General features: G+C 47.1%; 1 protein-coding gene across 1 annotated transcript in view; it reads right to left on the minus strand.

The window, feature by feature from the left end:
* Positions 1-15,173, minus strand: part of arhgdia (Rho GDP dissociation inhibitor (GDI) alpha) — a 61,437-nt gene that overhangs the window by 14,478 nt on the left and 31,786 nt on the right. Inside the window, exon 2 of the mRNA XM_072483678.1 lies at positions 12,375-12,580. Within this exon, the coding sequence (XP_072339779.1) occupies positions 12,375-12,564 (190 nt within the window). The 5' untranslated portion in view covers positions 12,565-12,580. The remainder of the gene's footprint in view (positions 1-12,374; positions 12,581-15,173) is intronic.

The following is a 15,173-nucleotide window of genomic DNA, read 5'->3' on the forward strand; positions in this document are numbered from 1 at the left end:
AATTTCCCATTAGCCAACTTTAAGTAAACAAGGAAATGGTTAGAATCAATAATTACCTCACTTTTTACAACTTCTTAATCACAGCTTTAGCTGCTTGCATGTATTTTAAACCAGGGTTTCCAATAACATTTTTAATAACAAATATACAATATGCATATTAATTTCTACATTCATCACACTAGTTAAGGACAATGACGGAAGATTTCCTTCCCTAAAGAGCATTAATGAAACAGATGGGTTTTTGTAACAATTGACAATGTTTTCATGGTCAGACGTTTTATTCAAATAGTTTTTACTGGATTCAAATTTCACCATCTGCTATGAGGAAATGAATCCTGTCTCATTGCACATTACCAGGTTCGAAGTTACTTGCTCCCTGATTGGTTCGAGAACATTGTGCAAATAAACTGCCCCAAGTACACTATGAACTCAACCTCTAGGCTATTTTTGCCGATTTGATTCATCCAATCTATAAGATTAAAATCTCCCACAATTATTGCCATACCTTTCTTACAAGCATCAATTTCCTGGCTTGTAATCTGTCCTAAAGTGTAGTTACTGTCAGAGGGCCTATAAGCCACCATGACCAGTGAATTCTTTCCTTTGCTATTTCATGTCTCCACCCAAACTGACGCAATATTTTAATCAAACCAAGATCATTTCTCACCACTGTACTAATCTCATCCTTGATTAACAGAGCCACCCCACATCCTTTCTCCTGATCTTCCAAAATGTCAAAAATCCTTGAATATTCTGGTCCCAGCCATGGTCACTTTGCAACCATGTCTTTGTAATGACTATATCATATCCATTCATTTCTATCGGTGCTTTCAATTCATCCAATTTGTGCTGAATGCTGCATGCGTGCATTCAAATAAAGAGCCTTTAATTCTGGCTTTTTGCCTTCTGATCTTATTTGCTGGCTCACACTGTTCCTTCCAGTCACACCCGAGGTATCATTCCCCCATCGCTCCTCTGCATTATTAACTCGTCTTTTCTCTAACTAAATCCTCTGCATCCCTGGTTATGCGATTCGGCAGTATGCTGGACCTAACACGGTTCAGGTGAAGGTGCTCCTAGCAGTTCTGGAACAATCACTTTCCGTACAGCAGTTTGCCTGTGTGCTTGTTCAAACTTTCACCCATTTCTAAAGAGGAATAGCTTCTAGTTATTTGACAAAAAAAAACACACAAGCATGTTAGCATTTGTTCAGGAGCAATTCAATAAGCATTCCAGGGAGGCCAATCTTCAAACGTGCATCTTAAGAGTGAATGCTGACAGGTTATTGGCTATGGATGCTGGGTTGGTAGAACAGCCAAGTCTTAGCCAATCTCACCTGATCGCTACTCCTATATTTTCCAGTATGAGTCATTGGATAACAACCCGGCCAAATTTCTTTCTTTCCATAACAGAGACAATAAAGTCCACTGTGATGTCCATACCGCTGAGTAGCAAATTCAGTATTGATCGAAAGTTTATCTCGGGATGTGCACTGGTATTTTCCAGTATCGCAAGATGTGGCTCGCGTGTTAGCTTACTGAGTTAGAGTTCAATAACGTACACTACCCTGCATGAAGAATAGTTGGGAAATATGTGCATGTCAGTACAGAACATTGAAATATGATCATGCTGATGCACAAGGCAAATTTTAAGAAGTAATTACACCCAAGGAAACATTTTGTAACAATGTTAATTATGAGATGGCTTAATTACAGCACACTGGATTAGTATAGATTTACTGGGATACGCAGCAGTTTTGTGCTCTGTACAATCTCTGTTCGTCCAGCTGGCAATTTATCCAGTCTTAAGAAAAAATGTATTAACGGGTTGTGACACGTCAAACCACTTTCTACAACAAATGAAGGCGACTAACAAAATCCACGAATGGCAAATTTACACGATGTCGTGCACAGCAGTCTTGCTGTATGAAATGGCTCAGTAGAGTATTGCTCAGAAACTACACTTCGGACTTCCGGTTGCGGCTATGCAGAGCTAAGTCGCACGTTCGGCATCTCCCGCTAAAAACGGACTTTTGGGCTCTTTTTAGGTCCCGCAACGGTGCTTGTTCGACGTTTCCCGGTGTGGGAAGGAGACAGCAACATTCCCCCGATAGTGTATGGAGTGGGGCGATTAACAAAGTGGCATTGAAGCAAAGAAAGGTGCGAGGGAGGAGGACCAAGATGGTGGCGGGCGGAGACCAGACAGCGTGGAGGCAGTGGGTGCAAGAGCAGCAGGAGCTTCACCAGCGTTGTTTTAAGGAACGGAAAGCAGAGCTGCTGGAGCCAATGAAGGCTTCAATCGATAAGCTGCTGGAGACCCAGACGGCCCAAGGGGCGGCGATCCGGGAGGTCCGGCAGAAGGTCTCGGAGAATGAGAACGAGATCCTGGGCCTGGCGGTGAAGGTGGAGGTGCACGAGGCGCTCCACAAGAATTGGCATGCGAGGTACGAGGAGATGGAGAACCGGTCGCGGCGGAAAAACCTGCGGATCCTGGGTCTCCCGGAGGGATCGGACGTGGGGGCCTACGTGGTCACCATGCTGAATTCACTGATGGGAGCGGGGGCCTTTCAGGGGCCCTTGGAGCTGGAGGGGGCCCACCGAGTGCTGGCGAGGAGGCCCAAGCCCAGAGAGTCGCCGCAGGCGGTGCTGATGCTGTTCCACCGGTTTGCTGATCGAGAGTGTGTGTTAAGTTGGGCCAAGAAGGAGCGGAGCAGCAGGTGGGAGAACGCGGAGGTTCGGATCTACCAGGATTGGAGTGCGGTGGTGGCGAAGAAGAGGGCCGGTTACAACCGGGCGAAGGCAGTGCTGCACAGGAAGGGGGTGAAGTTCGGTATGCTGCAGCCGGCGCGTCTGTGGGTCACAGATAAGGATCTACACCACTATTTCGAGTCCCCGGAGGAGGCGTGGGCCTTTGTTCAGGCCGAAAAACTGGACTCAGACTAGGGGTCAGGGATGAGGGGGTCGCTGTGGAGGGATGGTTGGGGATTGCTGGGTTGTGTTTCGAGGGAGGATTCTTTGTTTCTTGGGGGCTGGTTGGGCATTGTGTTAATTAGGTCCGCCGGGCGGGCTCGTTGGGGGGGGGGGGGGGGGGACGACGGACGGACGACTGCTTATGGGGTCGATGGGGCCCCGCGGGGGTGGTGGTGGTCTGAGTTTGGGGGGGGGGGGGGGGGGGGGGTAGTGGGACCGGGCCTGGATAGGGTGCTGCGCATGGGGAGGCGGGGACGGGCGAGTGGAAAGCGTGGGCTTTTTCTCCCGCGCTGGGAGTGGAGGTTGCTGACGGACGAGGTGAGCAGGCGGGTCCGGAAGTGTATAGAGAGGTACCTGGAGGCTAATAACAATGGGGAGGTGCAAGTAGGGGTGGTCTGGGAGGTGCTGAAGGCAGTGGTCAGAGGAGAGCTGATCTCCATTAGGGCACATAAGGAGGGGGGGAAAGGAGAGAGAGGGAGAGGTTGGTGGGGGAGATGGGGAGGGTGGATAGGAGGTACACGGAGGCCCCCGGAGGAGGGATTGCTTAGGGAGTGGCGTAGCCTCCAGGCTGAATTCGATTTGTTGACCACCAGGAAGGCGGAGGCGCAGTGGAGGAAGGCGCAGGGGGCGGTATATGAATACGGAGAAAAGGTGAGCCGTATGCTGGCGCACCAGCTTCGGAAGCGAGAGGCAGCTAGGGAGATCGGGGGAGCTAGGGATGGAGGGGGGAACACTGTGAGAAGTGCGGTGGGTGTCAATGGGGTCTTCAGGGACTTCTACGAGGAACTGTACCGGTCTGAGCCCCCACTGGAAGAGGGAGGGATGGGTCGCTTCCTGGACCGGATGGGGTTCCGAGGGTTGAGGAGGGGCAGGTGGCAGGGTTGGGGGCGCCGGTTGGGTTGGAGGAGTTGGTCAAAGGGATAGGGAACATGCAGGTGGGGACGGCATCGGGGCCGGATGGGATCTCGGTTGAATTTTATAATAAGTATGCGGACCTGCTGGGCCCGCTGTTGGCAAGGACCTTTAACGAGGCAAGGGAAGGGGGGGGCTCTGCCCCGACGATGTCCAGAGCGCTGATTTCCCTGATCCTGAAGCGGGACAAGGATCCCCTACAGTGTGGGTCATACAGGCCGATCTCACTCTTAAATGTAGACGCAAAGTTGCTGGCAAAGATTTTGGCCATGAGGATAGAGGACTGTGTGCTGCAGGTCATACACGAGGATCATACGGGGTTCGTGAAAGGGAGGCAGTTGAATACCAATGTACGGAGGCTCTTGAATGTTATAATGATGCCGGCGATGGAAGGGGAGGCGGAGATAGTGGCGGCGATGGATATGGAGAAGGCCTTTGATAGGGTGGAGTGGAGGTACCTGTGGGAGGTGTTGGAAAGGTTCGGGTTCGGGGAGGGGTTCGTCAGGTGGGTGAGGCTGCTGTATGAGGCCCCGGTGGCGAGTGTGGCCACGAACAGAAGGAGGTCAGAGTATTTCCGGGTACACCAGGGGACAAGGCAGGGGTGTCCCCTGTCCCCCCCCCTGCTCTTTGCACTGGCGATTGAACCCCTGGCCATGGCATTGAGGGAGTCGAGGAACTGGAGGGGGCTGGTGCGGGGTGGGGAGGAGCATCGGGTGTCGCTCTATACGGATGATTTGCTGCTATATGTGGCGGACCCGGTGGGGGGAATGCCGGAGGTGATGAGGATCCTTAGGGAGTTTGGAGATTTCTCCGGGTACAAGCTTAATATGAAGAAGAGCGAGTTTGTAGTGCACCCGGGGGACCAGGAGAGGGGCATTGGCGAGCTCCCGCTAAAAAGGGTGGAGAGGAGTTTCAGGTACCTGGGGGTTCAGGTGGCTAGGAGCTGGGGGGCCCTGCATAAGGTTAACTTCACGAGGCTGGTGGAGCAGATGGAGGAGGAGTTTAAGAGGTGGGACATGCTGCCACTCTCCCTGGCAGGTAGAGTGCAGTCAGTTAAAATGACGGTGCTCCCAAGGTTTTTGTTCCTGTTCCAATGCCTCCCCATCCTGATCCCTAGGGCCTTCTTCAGGCGGGTTAACAGGCGCGTTATGGGGTTTGTATGGGTGCAGAAGGCCCCGAGGGTGAGAAGGGTGTTCCTGTAGCGGTGCAGGGGTGCGGGGGTTGGCGCTGCCTAATCTCTGTGGGTATTATTGGGCCGCCAACGTGGCAATGGTGCGTAAGTGGGTGATGGAGGGGGATGGAAGAGGCAGGAGATGGCGTCCTGTGGGCACAAGCCTGGAGGCGCTGGTGACGGCGCCGCTGCCACTTCGTCCAACGAGGTATACCACGAGCCCGGTGGCGGCGGCTACCATCAAAATTTGGGGGCACTGGAGACGTCACAGGGGGGAGGTGGGGGCCTCGGTGTGGTCCCCGATTCGGGGGAACCACCGGTTTGTCCCGGGGAATATGGATGGAGGGTTTCTGAGCTGGCACAGGGTAGGCATTTGAAGGATGGGGGGCCTGTTTGTGGACGGGAAGTTTGCGAGCTTGGGGGAGCTGGAGGAGAAGTTTGGGCTCCCCCCGGGGAACACCTTCAGATATATGCAGGTAAGGGCGTTTGTTCAGCGGCAGGTGGTAGAGTTCCCACTGTTGCCGCCACACGGGGTCCAGGACAGGGTGCTGTCGGGGGTGTGGGTTGGAGAGGGAAGGATTTCGGCAACATACCAGGTGATGCAGGAGGAGGCGGCGGCTTCAGTGGAGGAGTTAAAGGGTAAGTGGGAGGAGGAGTTGGATGAGGAGATTGATGAGGGGATGTGGGCGGATGCCCTGGGGAGGGTGAACTCTTCCTCCTCTTACGCGAGGCTCAGCCTCATACAATTTAAGGTGCTGCATAGGGCTCACATGACTGGGGCAAGGATAATACGTTTCTTTGAGAGCGAGGACAGGTGTGCTAGGTGCTCAGGGAGCCCAGCAAATCACACGCACATGTTCTGGGCCTGCCCAGCGCTGGAGGACTTTTGGAAGGGTGTAGCGAGGGCGGTGTCGAGGGTGGTAGGTTCCAGGGTCAAGCCGGGCTGGGGGCTCGCAATATTTGGGGTGGCAGAGGAGCCGGGAGTGCAGGAGGCGAAAGAGGCCGGTATTCTGGCCTTAGCGTCCCTGGTAGCCCGGCGAAGGATTCTTCTTCAGTGGAAGGATGCGAGGCCCCCAAGCGTGGAATCCTGGATCAACGATATGGCGGGGTTTATTAAGTTGAAGGGGGTGAAATTCGCCTTAAGGGGATCGGTACAAGGGTTCTTCAGGCGGTGGCAACCGTTCTTGGACTTCCTGGCAGAACGTGAGAAGATGGTCAGTAGCGGCAGCAACTGGGGGGGGGGGGTCGTTTTTCTTGAGTGGGTGTGTAATTTTGCCGTTGTGTTGATGAAGGTTGTTAATTTATTATTTATGTATATTGGGAGGGGGGGTTCTTTCTGTATTTTGTTGTTGATATTGTGAAAATTTGAATAAAATTTTTTTTTTAATTTTTTTTAAAAAGAAACTACACTTCACGTTTTACATCAGCTTCGCATTCATTTCAAGCTCAGCTCAAGAATTATTACAGTGTGGCCCGCTGGGGAATACAAACCACTAACCTCTTAAATTGGAAAACACTGCAACACAAACAAAATAATATTCACCGAGAAACACATTCAAAACGTTAGACACATCTGGACAAAGGGGAAAAATTGAAACGGGCGTGGCAAAACGGGACTATGAGACACATATAACGTGCAAGCTGCTGCTTTTTTGGTGTAATAATCAATTTCTCCCAGAACAACAAGTAAAAGACTAAATGCATGGGCTGATAAAGTGAAATGAATAACCGAATCTCCAATTTTATTGAACGATAATAGAGACTGATCTTTTTCAGCAGCCACACGTTAAGCAAAGAGCTAACTTGCATTTACTAGAACCTTTAATGTAGTATAATGACTCAATGCATTTCACAGGAGCATTGTGAAATAAAATTTGACACCATGCCGAATAAGGAGATGTTATGGGGGGAATTATCAAAAGCTTAAAGTATGCGACTGGAAGGGAGTGAGATTTAGGGAGGGAACACCAGAGCATAGAGCCTTGGAAGCTGAAGGTACAGCGGGTCAATTAAAATCAGGCATGGAGAAAAAGCCAAAATTGGAGGAATGCAGACATTTTGGAGTGCTGTAGGAGGCTACAGAGTTTTTTCTTGCACGGTGTGGGGTGGCGAGAGAGGAATCTGAAAACAAAGATGCAAATTTTAAAATTGAAGTGTTGCCAAACCAGTCAGCATACAAGGGTTTATTGGTAAATGGGACTTGCTGCAAGATTGGATCTAGGCTGTAAAGTTTTGGATGAGCTCTAGTGCATCATGCAGTGGGCACAGCTCAAGGAGGAACACATCCCAGCTCTGAACTGTCAACTGAACAATCTCTGAACAGCGCTCTACATTAAAGTTGAAGCCAAGCATTTATTCATCGCAACTTAATAAGGAAAAACCCAACTATCCTCTCTCCCACCTGAAGAGCCATTATTAGTAATGTTTCATTTTCATAAACAAATATGTCACGGGACCTAACTAGGCAAACTCCTTACGATATTTAAATTAAAAGGCAGTACCAATTTGGGAAGAAAATGGGGATTTTATTGTGACAAACGTTACTGGCAAGAAACTCAGACAGTTCATTTTCACAGCAAAGTTTACATCATCATTGGCATCTCAGTCCTCTGGATAGATGTACAAATATCGAGGAATATAAATCAATGCCAAAATAATCTGTCCAAAAGGTGCAGTCAGTCATATTACTGCCTTACAATTACTCACATCAAATTGTCTCATTGTAAAATAAATGTAGCCTCCAAGTGAAGACTATTCTCAATGCATGCCCTGCTATTGACAGGATCTATTTCAATTCAAATTAATAAGTGTTTTGATGGGTCCCTCAAGTGAAAAATGGTACAGATCTTTTTTCTTGTGGAATCTGTATGTGACTTTGTTAGTACAAATTTTGGCTATTTTAGGAAACAATAATCAAGCTAAGTGCCCAAATCCTTTCCTCTACTTTGTAGCTGTTCACATTCAGCTCGGAGTTGGGACTAACATTCTGAAACTATATTTATTAGGTACGCTTGGCAAAAATACTGCAGCTGGAGTCACAACGCAACCACTGCAAAAGATTATTTCATCGGATTACAGTTTGGACAACAAATTTTGGCTGCTATATTTATGCAGATAAATGCATGCTCTGTTGTGATTCATGTACAAGAGATACTTATGTCCAAATTAGGTAAATATCAACTGCACGTCAATAAAAAAAAACCTAAAAGAATCCTGAAAAACAAATAAAAACAGAAAATGAGAAACGCCCAATCGTTCATCAGCTGGATGTTAAACGTTTACACAACCCTTCATCAGAACTAGCGACTGGCTACATCCAAAACAGTTGGCCCACCTGTCAGGTCTAGATACTAGTTACCGATCCCATCTACAAGAAATGCACCTCATCTTCAGTGTCCATTTTACAATTACTTACAACAAATCACAATTCCTTGGAAAATGTAAGATAAAATTTTACACAACAGCCAAAAACGTGACCTTAATGGTAAGGCTCCAAATTATACACTTCTGTTAATTATATTTAAGGATAAAAATGTGGCAGGTACTGTTGCTGCAGTCACTTCAGGAAGAAGAAAATATTTTGCAACCATGTCAAAACGAGCTTGTTTTGTATCGTTCCCCAGCCTCCATCACACTCACTGGGAAACCACATACATGCAGGACGTGCGTGCAGGTTAGTTAACAGAAGCAGTGAGGACATAATACTGCAAAATAAGCTGAAATGCACATGTCTCAAGATGATCATTCACCCTGCTGTGTCGAACAGATTGAAGGGAAAATAGCATAAACACTTACATTTAATCAACTAGCTCAACGTTACAAGATTTCAGATCAGGCCCCCGGTGAAAAGCCAACATTCCAGTGACTCCCCCAACCACGGTCACACAGCACATTAACAAAGACTTCCCACCGACATTCAGTTTTAACGGTACATCAGAGTAGGATGCATCAGGTGTTGCTTTAAAAACTTGAAAGAACTTACAAGACAAAACTTTGGGTATCCTTCAGTACAAAGTTTTAACTTCCTTTCTATCATAGAATTTACAGTGCAGGAGGCCATTCGGCCCATCGAGTCTGCACCGACCCTTGGAAAGCCCACCCCACTTAAGCCCCATCCCCGTAACCCAGTAACCCCACCTAACCTTTTTTGGGCACTGAAGGCAACTTGGCATGGCCAATCCACCTAACCTGCACATCTTTCGACTGCGGGAGGAAACCGGAGCACCCGGAGGAAATCCATGAATGAAACAATGACAGGAAGGTTTGATTTAAATAACTCGGAGCTTTGTAATCTATTCAAAGCTGGATCACAATCAAGTAACAAATTCGAGTGCATAAACCAGGTTAGAACGCAATAATGCCAAAGCTCTTTTGTTCTTTTATACAGTAATGCTAAAATATTTAACAGTAGGTGATCGGATAATGGATTACTACACAGAAAGGCAGGCATGTGCATTTCGTGCTGCAACATTATTTGTTTTATTTATAAAAAGATTAGCTTTGCACAAATCTGAAAACTAAGACCAGCAGGTAAGTACAACCAGTAACCTTTTGGGAGGGGAGAAGCCAGAGTGTACCTTTAAAATAACCAAACAAGCAAAGTGTCCAGGCATAGACAGTCTCCCTGATTCAGCCACTTTCATCAGCTTTAAGCAGACCTGAAACAACAGAATGCTGGCTTTTGTCTCAAGGGTTCTGGAATACACAGCTGAGGAACTGATGCTTCAGTTGTGCCCATCCTTCGTCAGACTCCGACATGAACTGAGTGTTATGTTTTGGGCACCAATCTTCAGGATAGATACATTGACAGCAGAAGGGGTGCAGTGCAGTCTGATACCAAGGTTGATACCAAGGCTTAACCACTTTGAAAAGAAGCTTGTATAAACTTTGGTTTTAAAAAATAAGGGATTCTATAAGGTACATACAGAGAAACTGGCTCCAAGGTTGGGGAATCCAGAGCAAGATGGCACAATCTTAAAATTAGAAACAGGTCATTAGGGGTGAAATCAGGAAACACTCTTGCTACAATGATCATGCAAATCCAGAATGCACACACAAGGCTGGGAATTCTGCCTCAATTTAAATTTTCAAGACTGACCATCAATAGATTTTTGTTAGGTCACAGTAATGGGGCGAGATAAAAATCAGAGTTGTAGAGCACAAGGTGGCACAGTGGTTAGCACTGCTGACTCACAGCGCTGAGCACCCGGGTTCGTTCCCGGCCCCAGCTCACTGTCCGTGTGGAGTTTGCAGGTTCTGCCGTGTCTGTGTGGGTCTCACCCCCACAACCCAAAAAGATGTGCAGGATAGGTGTATTGGCCACGCTAAATTGCTCCTTAATTGGGGAAAAGAATTCGCTACTCTAAATTTATATTAAAAAAAAGAATTGCACAGCACAGAATTAAGCCACATCTATGCAGTTCTCTGAAAGGGATATCCCCTTAATCGCTTTCTCCTCCCAATATTTATTCACTTCCTTTTAGAAAGTTCATGTGGATTCCACTTTCACCATAATTTCTGATGGGGCATTCTATATCTCAACTAGCTACTTCTTCATTAAAAAAAAAATCTCCCAATTTCTTCTCCCTCTGATGTTATAATTGCACACTATAGTTACTAATTCACTTAGCAGTGGAAACAGTTGCTCCCCGACCCACCCACCCCATTGTTCAATGCTGAACACCTCAACTGAATCACCTCCTAACCTCCATTGTTCGAATGAAAACAGCGCCCATTTCTTTGGTCTGTCAACAACTGCAATAATGCCCAAAAAATCCATTTTATGCCCCGTTGCGATTCGGAATTACTGAACAATGCAAATATCTGATATTATACAGTAAAGTGGTGATGCACACTGCCAGGCGGCTTTAACTCATTACCTTTATGTAATTATACAAATTTCCTTTGGTTCATTAAAAAAAATATTGTATTGATTTTGAACCATTCTGAATAGTATTGCATCTCAGTAGCAAGGTTCCGAAAAGTTCTTTTTCTCATCTTTCCTGAAGGACTAATCCTTGTTGGGTTATTTTTCCACCCCTTCCAAACTCATTTGCCATTAATTCTCCTTTATTTACTGAAGCAACCTGAATTTATCTTTATCAAGCCCCTTTAAAGGTAAAAATGAAAGCAACCCAGAGGCATAATTAAACAAAAGGCACTCAATTGCATCAAGTGGATTTAAAGGAGAAATAAGACTTCTCTGCCACTTGCACATCAGACAGCCCGCACTCAAATGTAAGGTAAGACTAATAATTTCTTCAGCAATACTCTTCGTCAGGGAGGTACCCAATTTAGAGTACCCAATTTTTTTAAGGGGCAATTTAGCGTGGCCAATCCACCTACCCTGCACATCTTTGGGTTGTGGGGGCGCAACCCACTCAAACACGGGGAGAATGTGCAAACTCCACACGGATAGTGACCCAGAGGCGGGATCGAACCTGGGACCTCAGCGCCATGAGGCGCAGTGCTAACCACTGTGCCCCCGTGCTGCCTCTAGAAGATTTTTTATTGTTTCGTCCTCATGTGATAATTCATTTTATTTTGACTGACTAAAGATGTTCAATGCTACACTCATGAAAGGTCAAGATTGCTCTTTGCCAATTAAAGGATGATACACTGCAGGAGGCACTCTGACACCAAGCCGGAATATGCAATTCCCAGATATCTTTATATCCTCATTCATATGTCCCCATTCAAGAGAGAATTAACTAACTTTCCCCTCCCTAACTAAGCAGCACTGAGGCCAATTCTACGGTCACCACAAACTTCCAGCTAGGATCAGATTAAACCTAGGACCTTGCTTGTCTGTAAGATTCAGCTGCTTCCTGGTTACACTCACGGAGCCATCAGGAGGATTTTTTGTGGAACGTAACATGTTCTTGTGTTTGTTTTGCACATTTTGGACCAAATTTGCTTCCCTTCCCTGGAAACAGTTGTGTATACTGAGAAAATAGAGTAGGGTCTGATGATGGATTAAAAAAACAAGGTAGAGGGTGCCACTTAAGTAAATACATTTCTTGAATAAAAACAGATGGTACAAAAGTAGCTTATACAAAAATTGCAGGGCGGCACGGTGCCGCAGTGGTCAGCTCTGCTGCCTCACGCTGCCGAGGACCCAGGTTCAATCCCGGCCCCGGGTCACTGTCAGTGTGGAGTTCGTACATTCTCCCCCCTGTCTAAGTGAGTCTCTCTCTTCCCCCCCCACACACACAACCCAAAAGGATATGCAGGGTAGGTGAATTGGCCACACTAAATTGCCCCTAAATTGGAAAAAAAGAATTGGATACTCTTAAATGTATTTTTTTAAAGTTCCAACTTACCAAGAACTTTAGAGCGATTCCCCAGCAGTAACTCTTTGTACTTCCTGAGGCTCTCATCATCTTTGTCCAGTTCCTCAATCTCCTGAAGAGTCTTCTGTGCTGGTGCCTTGTAACTCACTGCAGATTCATCCTCTAGATTCTCGGCAGCAATGACAGCCAGCTGTTCTGCGGTTGGCTCCTGTTCCGCCATTTCTACTTTCTCACAGCTATAAAGTAAAATAAATAAGTATCCACCCAATGCAACGGGATTACTTAAAAAATCTGCACAAATAAACCACCAGACTTCAAAATTCAGCACAGATAATAATAATACACATGCATCCTGGAAGGTGCAAGGAACTCAGTTAATCAATTTGGACAAATGGCTTCGGTAATGTACGGCAGCACTATACAGGAAATTTGACAAATGCATTGTGAAAAGCTCTTTTAATTACAAATCAATGGCTGTCTTCTGTGTAGTCAAATGTGTTCAATATTATGCACTGTTGAACGAGAGATTAATATACTCTGGTACTGTTTGTTACTATAAAAATAATTTTTTAAATTCCATCTTAAACAAGTACTGCTCTCCATTATTTATTAAAAGTTAAAGTTTACGGTTTTCCCCCAAAAAGGTCATATTAACAGCAAGAGAACCAAGTATTTGTAGTGATTCAGCAAGGGTATTTAATTAAGGTCAATTGTGCAGATGTTTGAGACACTGTGGAGGCTGCATTTTTCTTCCCCTCTTACTCCTCTCAGTACACACACGGTGCAAGGAGTTTTGACGCCAAGGTTATTTAAAAGGGATTCTAGGACATCTATAAATACTGTAGAGCATGATTAGCTTTCTTATAGAAGAAACCTCATCTCTTCCATTTTCCCCACTGCAATGAAGTTACTGTGAAAATCCCTTAGTCGTCACACTGCAGCACCTGTTCGGGTACCATAAGACATAGGAGCAGAATTAGGCCACTTGGCCCATCGAGTCTGCTCCGCCATTCAGTCATGGCTAATATTTTCTCATCCCCATTCTCCTGCCTTCTCCCCATAACCCCTGATCCCGTATTAATCAAGAACCTATCTATCTCTGTCTTAAAGACACTCAGTGAATTGGCCGCCACATCCTTCTGCGGCAAAGAGTTTCACAGACTCACCACCCTCTGGCTGAAAACATTCCTCCTCATCTCTGTTTTAAAGGATCGTCCCTTTAATCGGAGTCGCCCATTTTAACCAGTGAGTGGTGATGGTCTGGAATACACTTCCTGGGAGGGTGGTGAAGGTGGGTTGCTTCACATCTTTTTAGAAGGTACCTGGATGAGTAATTGGCACGCCATAACATTCAAGGCTATGGGCCAAGTGCTGGCAAATGGGATTAGGTTGGTCCGGACCTTTCATGCGTCGCTGCAGACTCAATGGTCCAACTGGCTTCTCCTGCACTGTAGTAGTATCCTGTGAGTTTCCCTTCTGAGGACAGTTAACTCCGTTTCCCTCCCCAGATATGCCATGATCTGAGTATTTCCAGTGTTTTCTGTCAGATTTACAGCAACTGCAGTGTCCTGCTTTTTAATTAGTGCCATGATCCTTTGTGTTTTGTGATAGATAATTACGGTTACAGTAGCACAGTTGTTGGCTCTGTTGCTTCACAGCGCCAGGGTCCCAGGTTTGATTCTCACTTGGGTCACTGTCTGTATGGAATCTGCATGTTCTCTCCGTGTCGGTGTGGTTTTCCTCCGGGTGCTCCCGTTTCCTCCCACAAGTTCTGAAAGACGTGCTGTTATGTGAATTGGACACTCTGAATTCTCCCTGTGTACCCTTGGAAAGGGTCCAGAGGACGATCACAAGAATGATCCCTGGAATGAAGAACTTGTCGTATGAGGAATGTTTGAGGACTCTGGATCTGTACTCATTGGCGTTTAGAAGGATGAGAGGAGATCTTACTGAAACGTACAAGATACTGCGAGGCCTGGATAGAGTGGACGTGGAGAGGATGTTTCCACTTGTAGGAAAAACTAGAGCGGTTATGCTTTTCCGCTCGAGCAGAGGTTATAGAGTGATCTGATCTGGTTTTAAAATAGTGAAGACCTTTGACGAGGTTAAAACAGAGATTGGGACTTACGGTGGCGGCTATGAAGGAGTAAGTCGCACATTTGGTGGCTCCCGCTCGGGTCGGACTTTTGAACTTAGATTGGATGCTCAAGATCGGGCGATCCAGAAAGTAGAGAAGGCGCTGGCTGACCAGGAGGAACATCAAACAGTGGTGGAGTTGGAGGTGGGGATGCTGAGAGACCAGCAGAAAAGGCTCCTGGAGAAGGTGGAGGACCTAGAGAATAGGTTCCGTCAGCAGAGCTTGAGGATCGTTGGGCTCCCGGAGGGATCCGAGGGAGCGATGCTGGGGCATACATAGCGGACATGTTCGAGAAGCTGCTGGGGGATGAGGCATTCCCCTGACCCTTGGAGGTGGACAGGGCTCACAGAGCGCTTGCGAGGAAGCCGCGAATGGTAGACGCTTACGGAAGCGTAGTGGGGGTTGAGCAGATGTTAGACTTATCAGAGGGGGTGATTTATTTTGTGCTGCTACTTGGATAGGGGGAGGGGGGAATGTTCTGCTGATGAGGGAGGGACTTTTGCTGAGGGACAGAGAAGAGGTCGGGGGTGGAGGCTGCCTGGGGGTGGGCTGGTGGAGGCATGGGGGGCGGGCTGGCGATTGGCCCAAGAGAGGGGATGGCTGATCGGCGAAGGGGGGGGGGGGGGGGTGCGATGAGCCCCCAACTAGACTGATCATCTGGAATGAAAGAGGGCTCAATGGGCTGGTCAAGA

The sequence above is a fragment of the Scyliorhinus torazame genome, chromosome 18 (genome assembly GCF_047496885.1).
Source record: "Scyliorhinus torazame isolate Kashiwa2021f chromosome 18, sScyTor2.1, whole genome shotgun sequence".
NCBI lineage: Eukaryota > Metazoa > Chordata > Chondrichthyes > Carcharhiniformes > Scyliorhinidae > Scyliorhinus > Scyliorhinus torazame.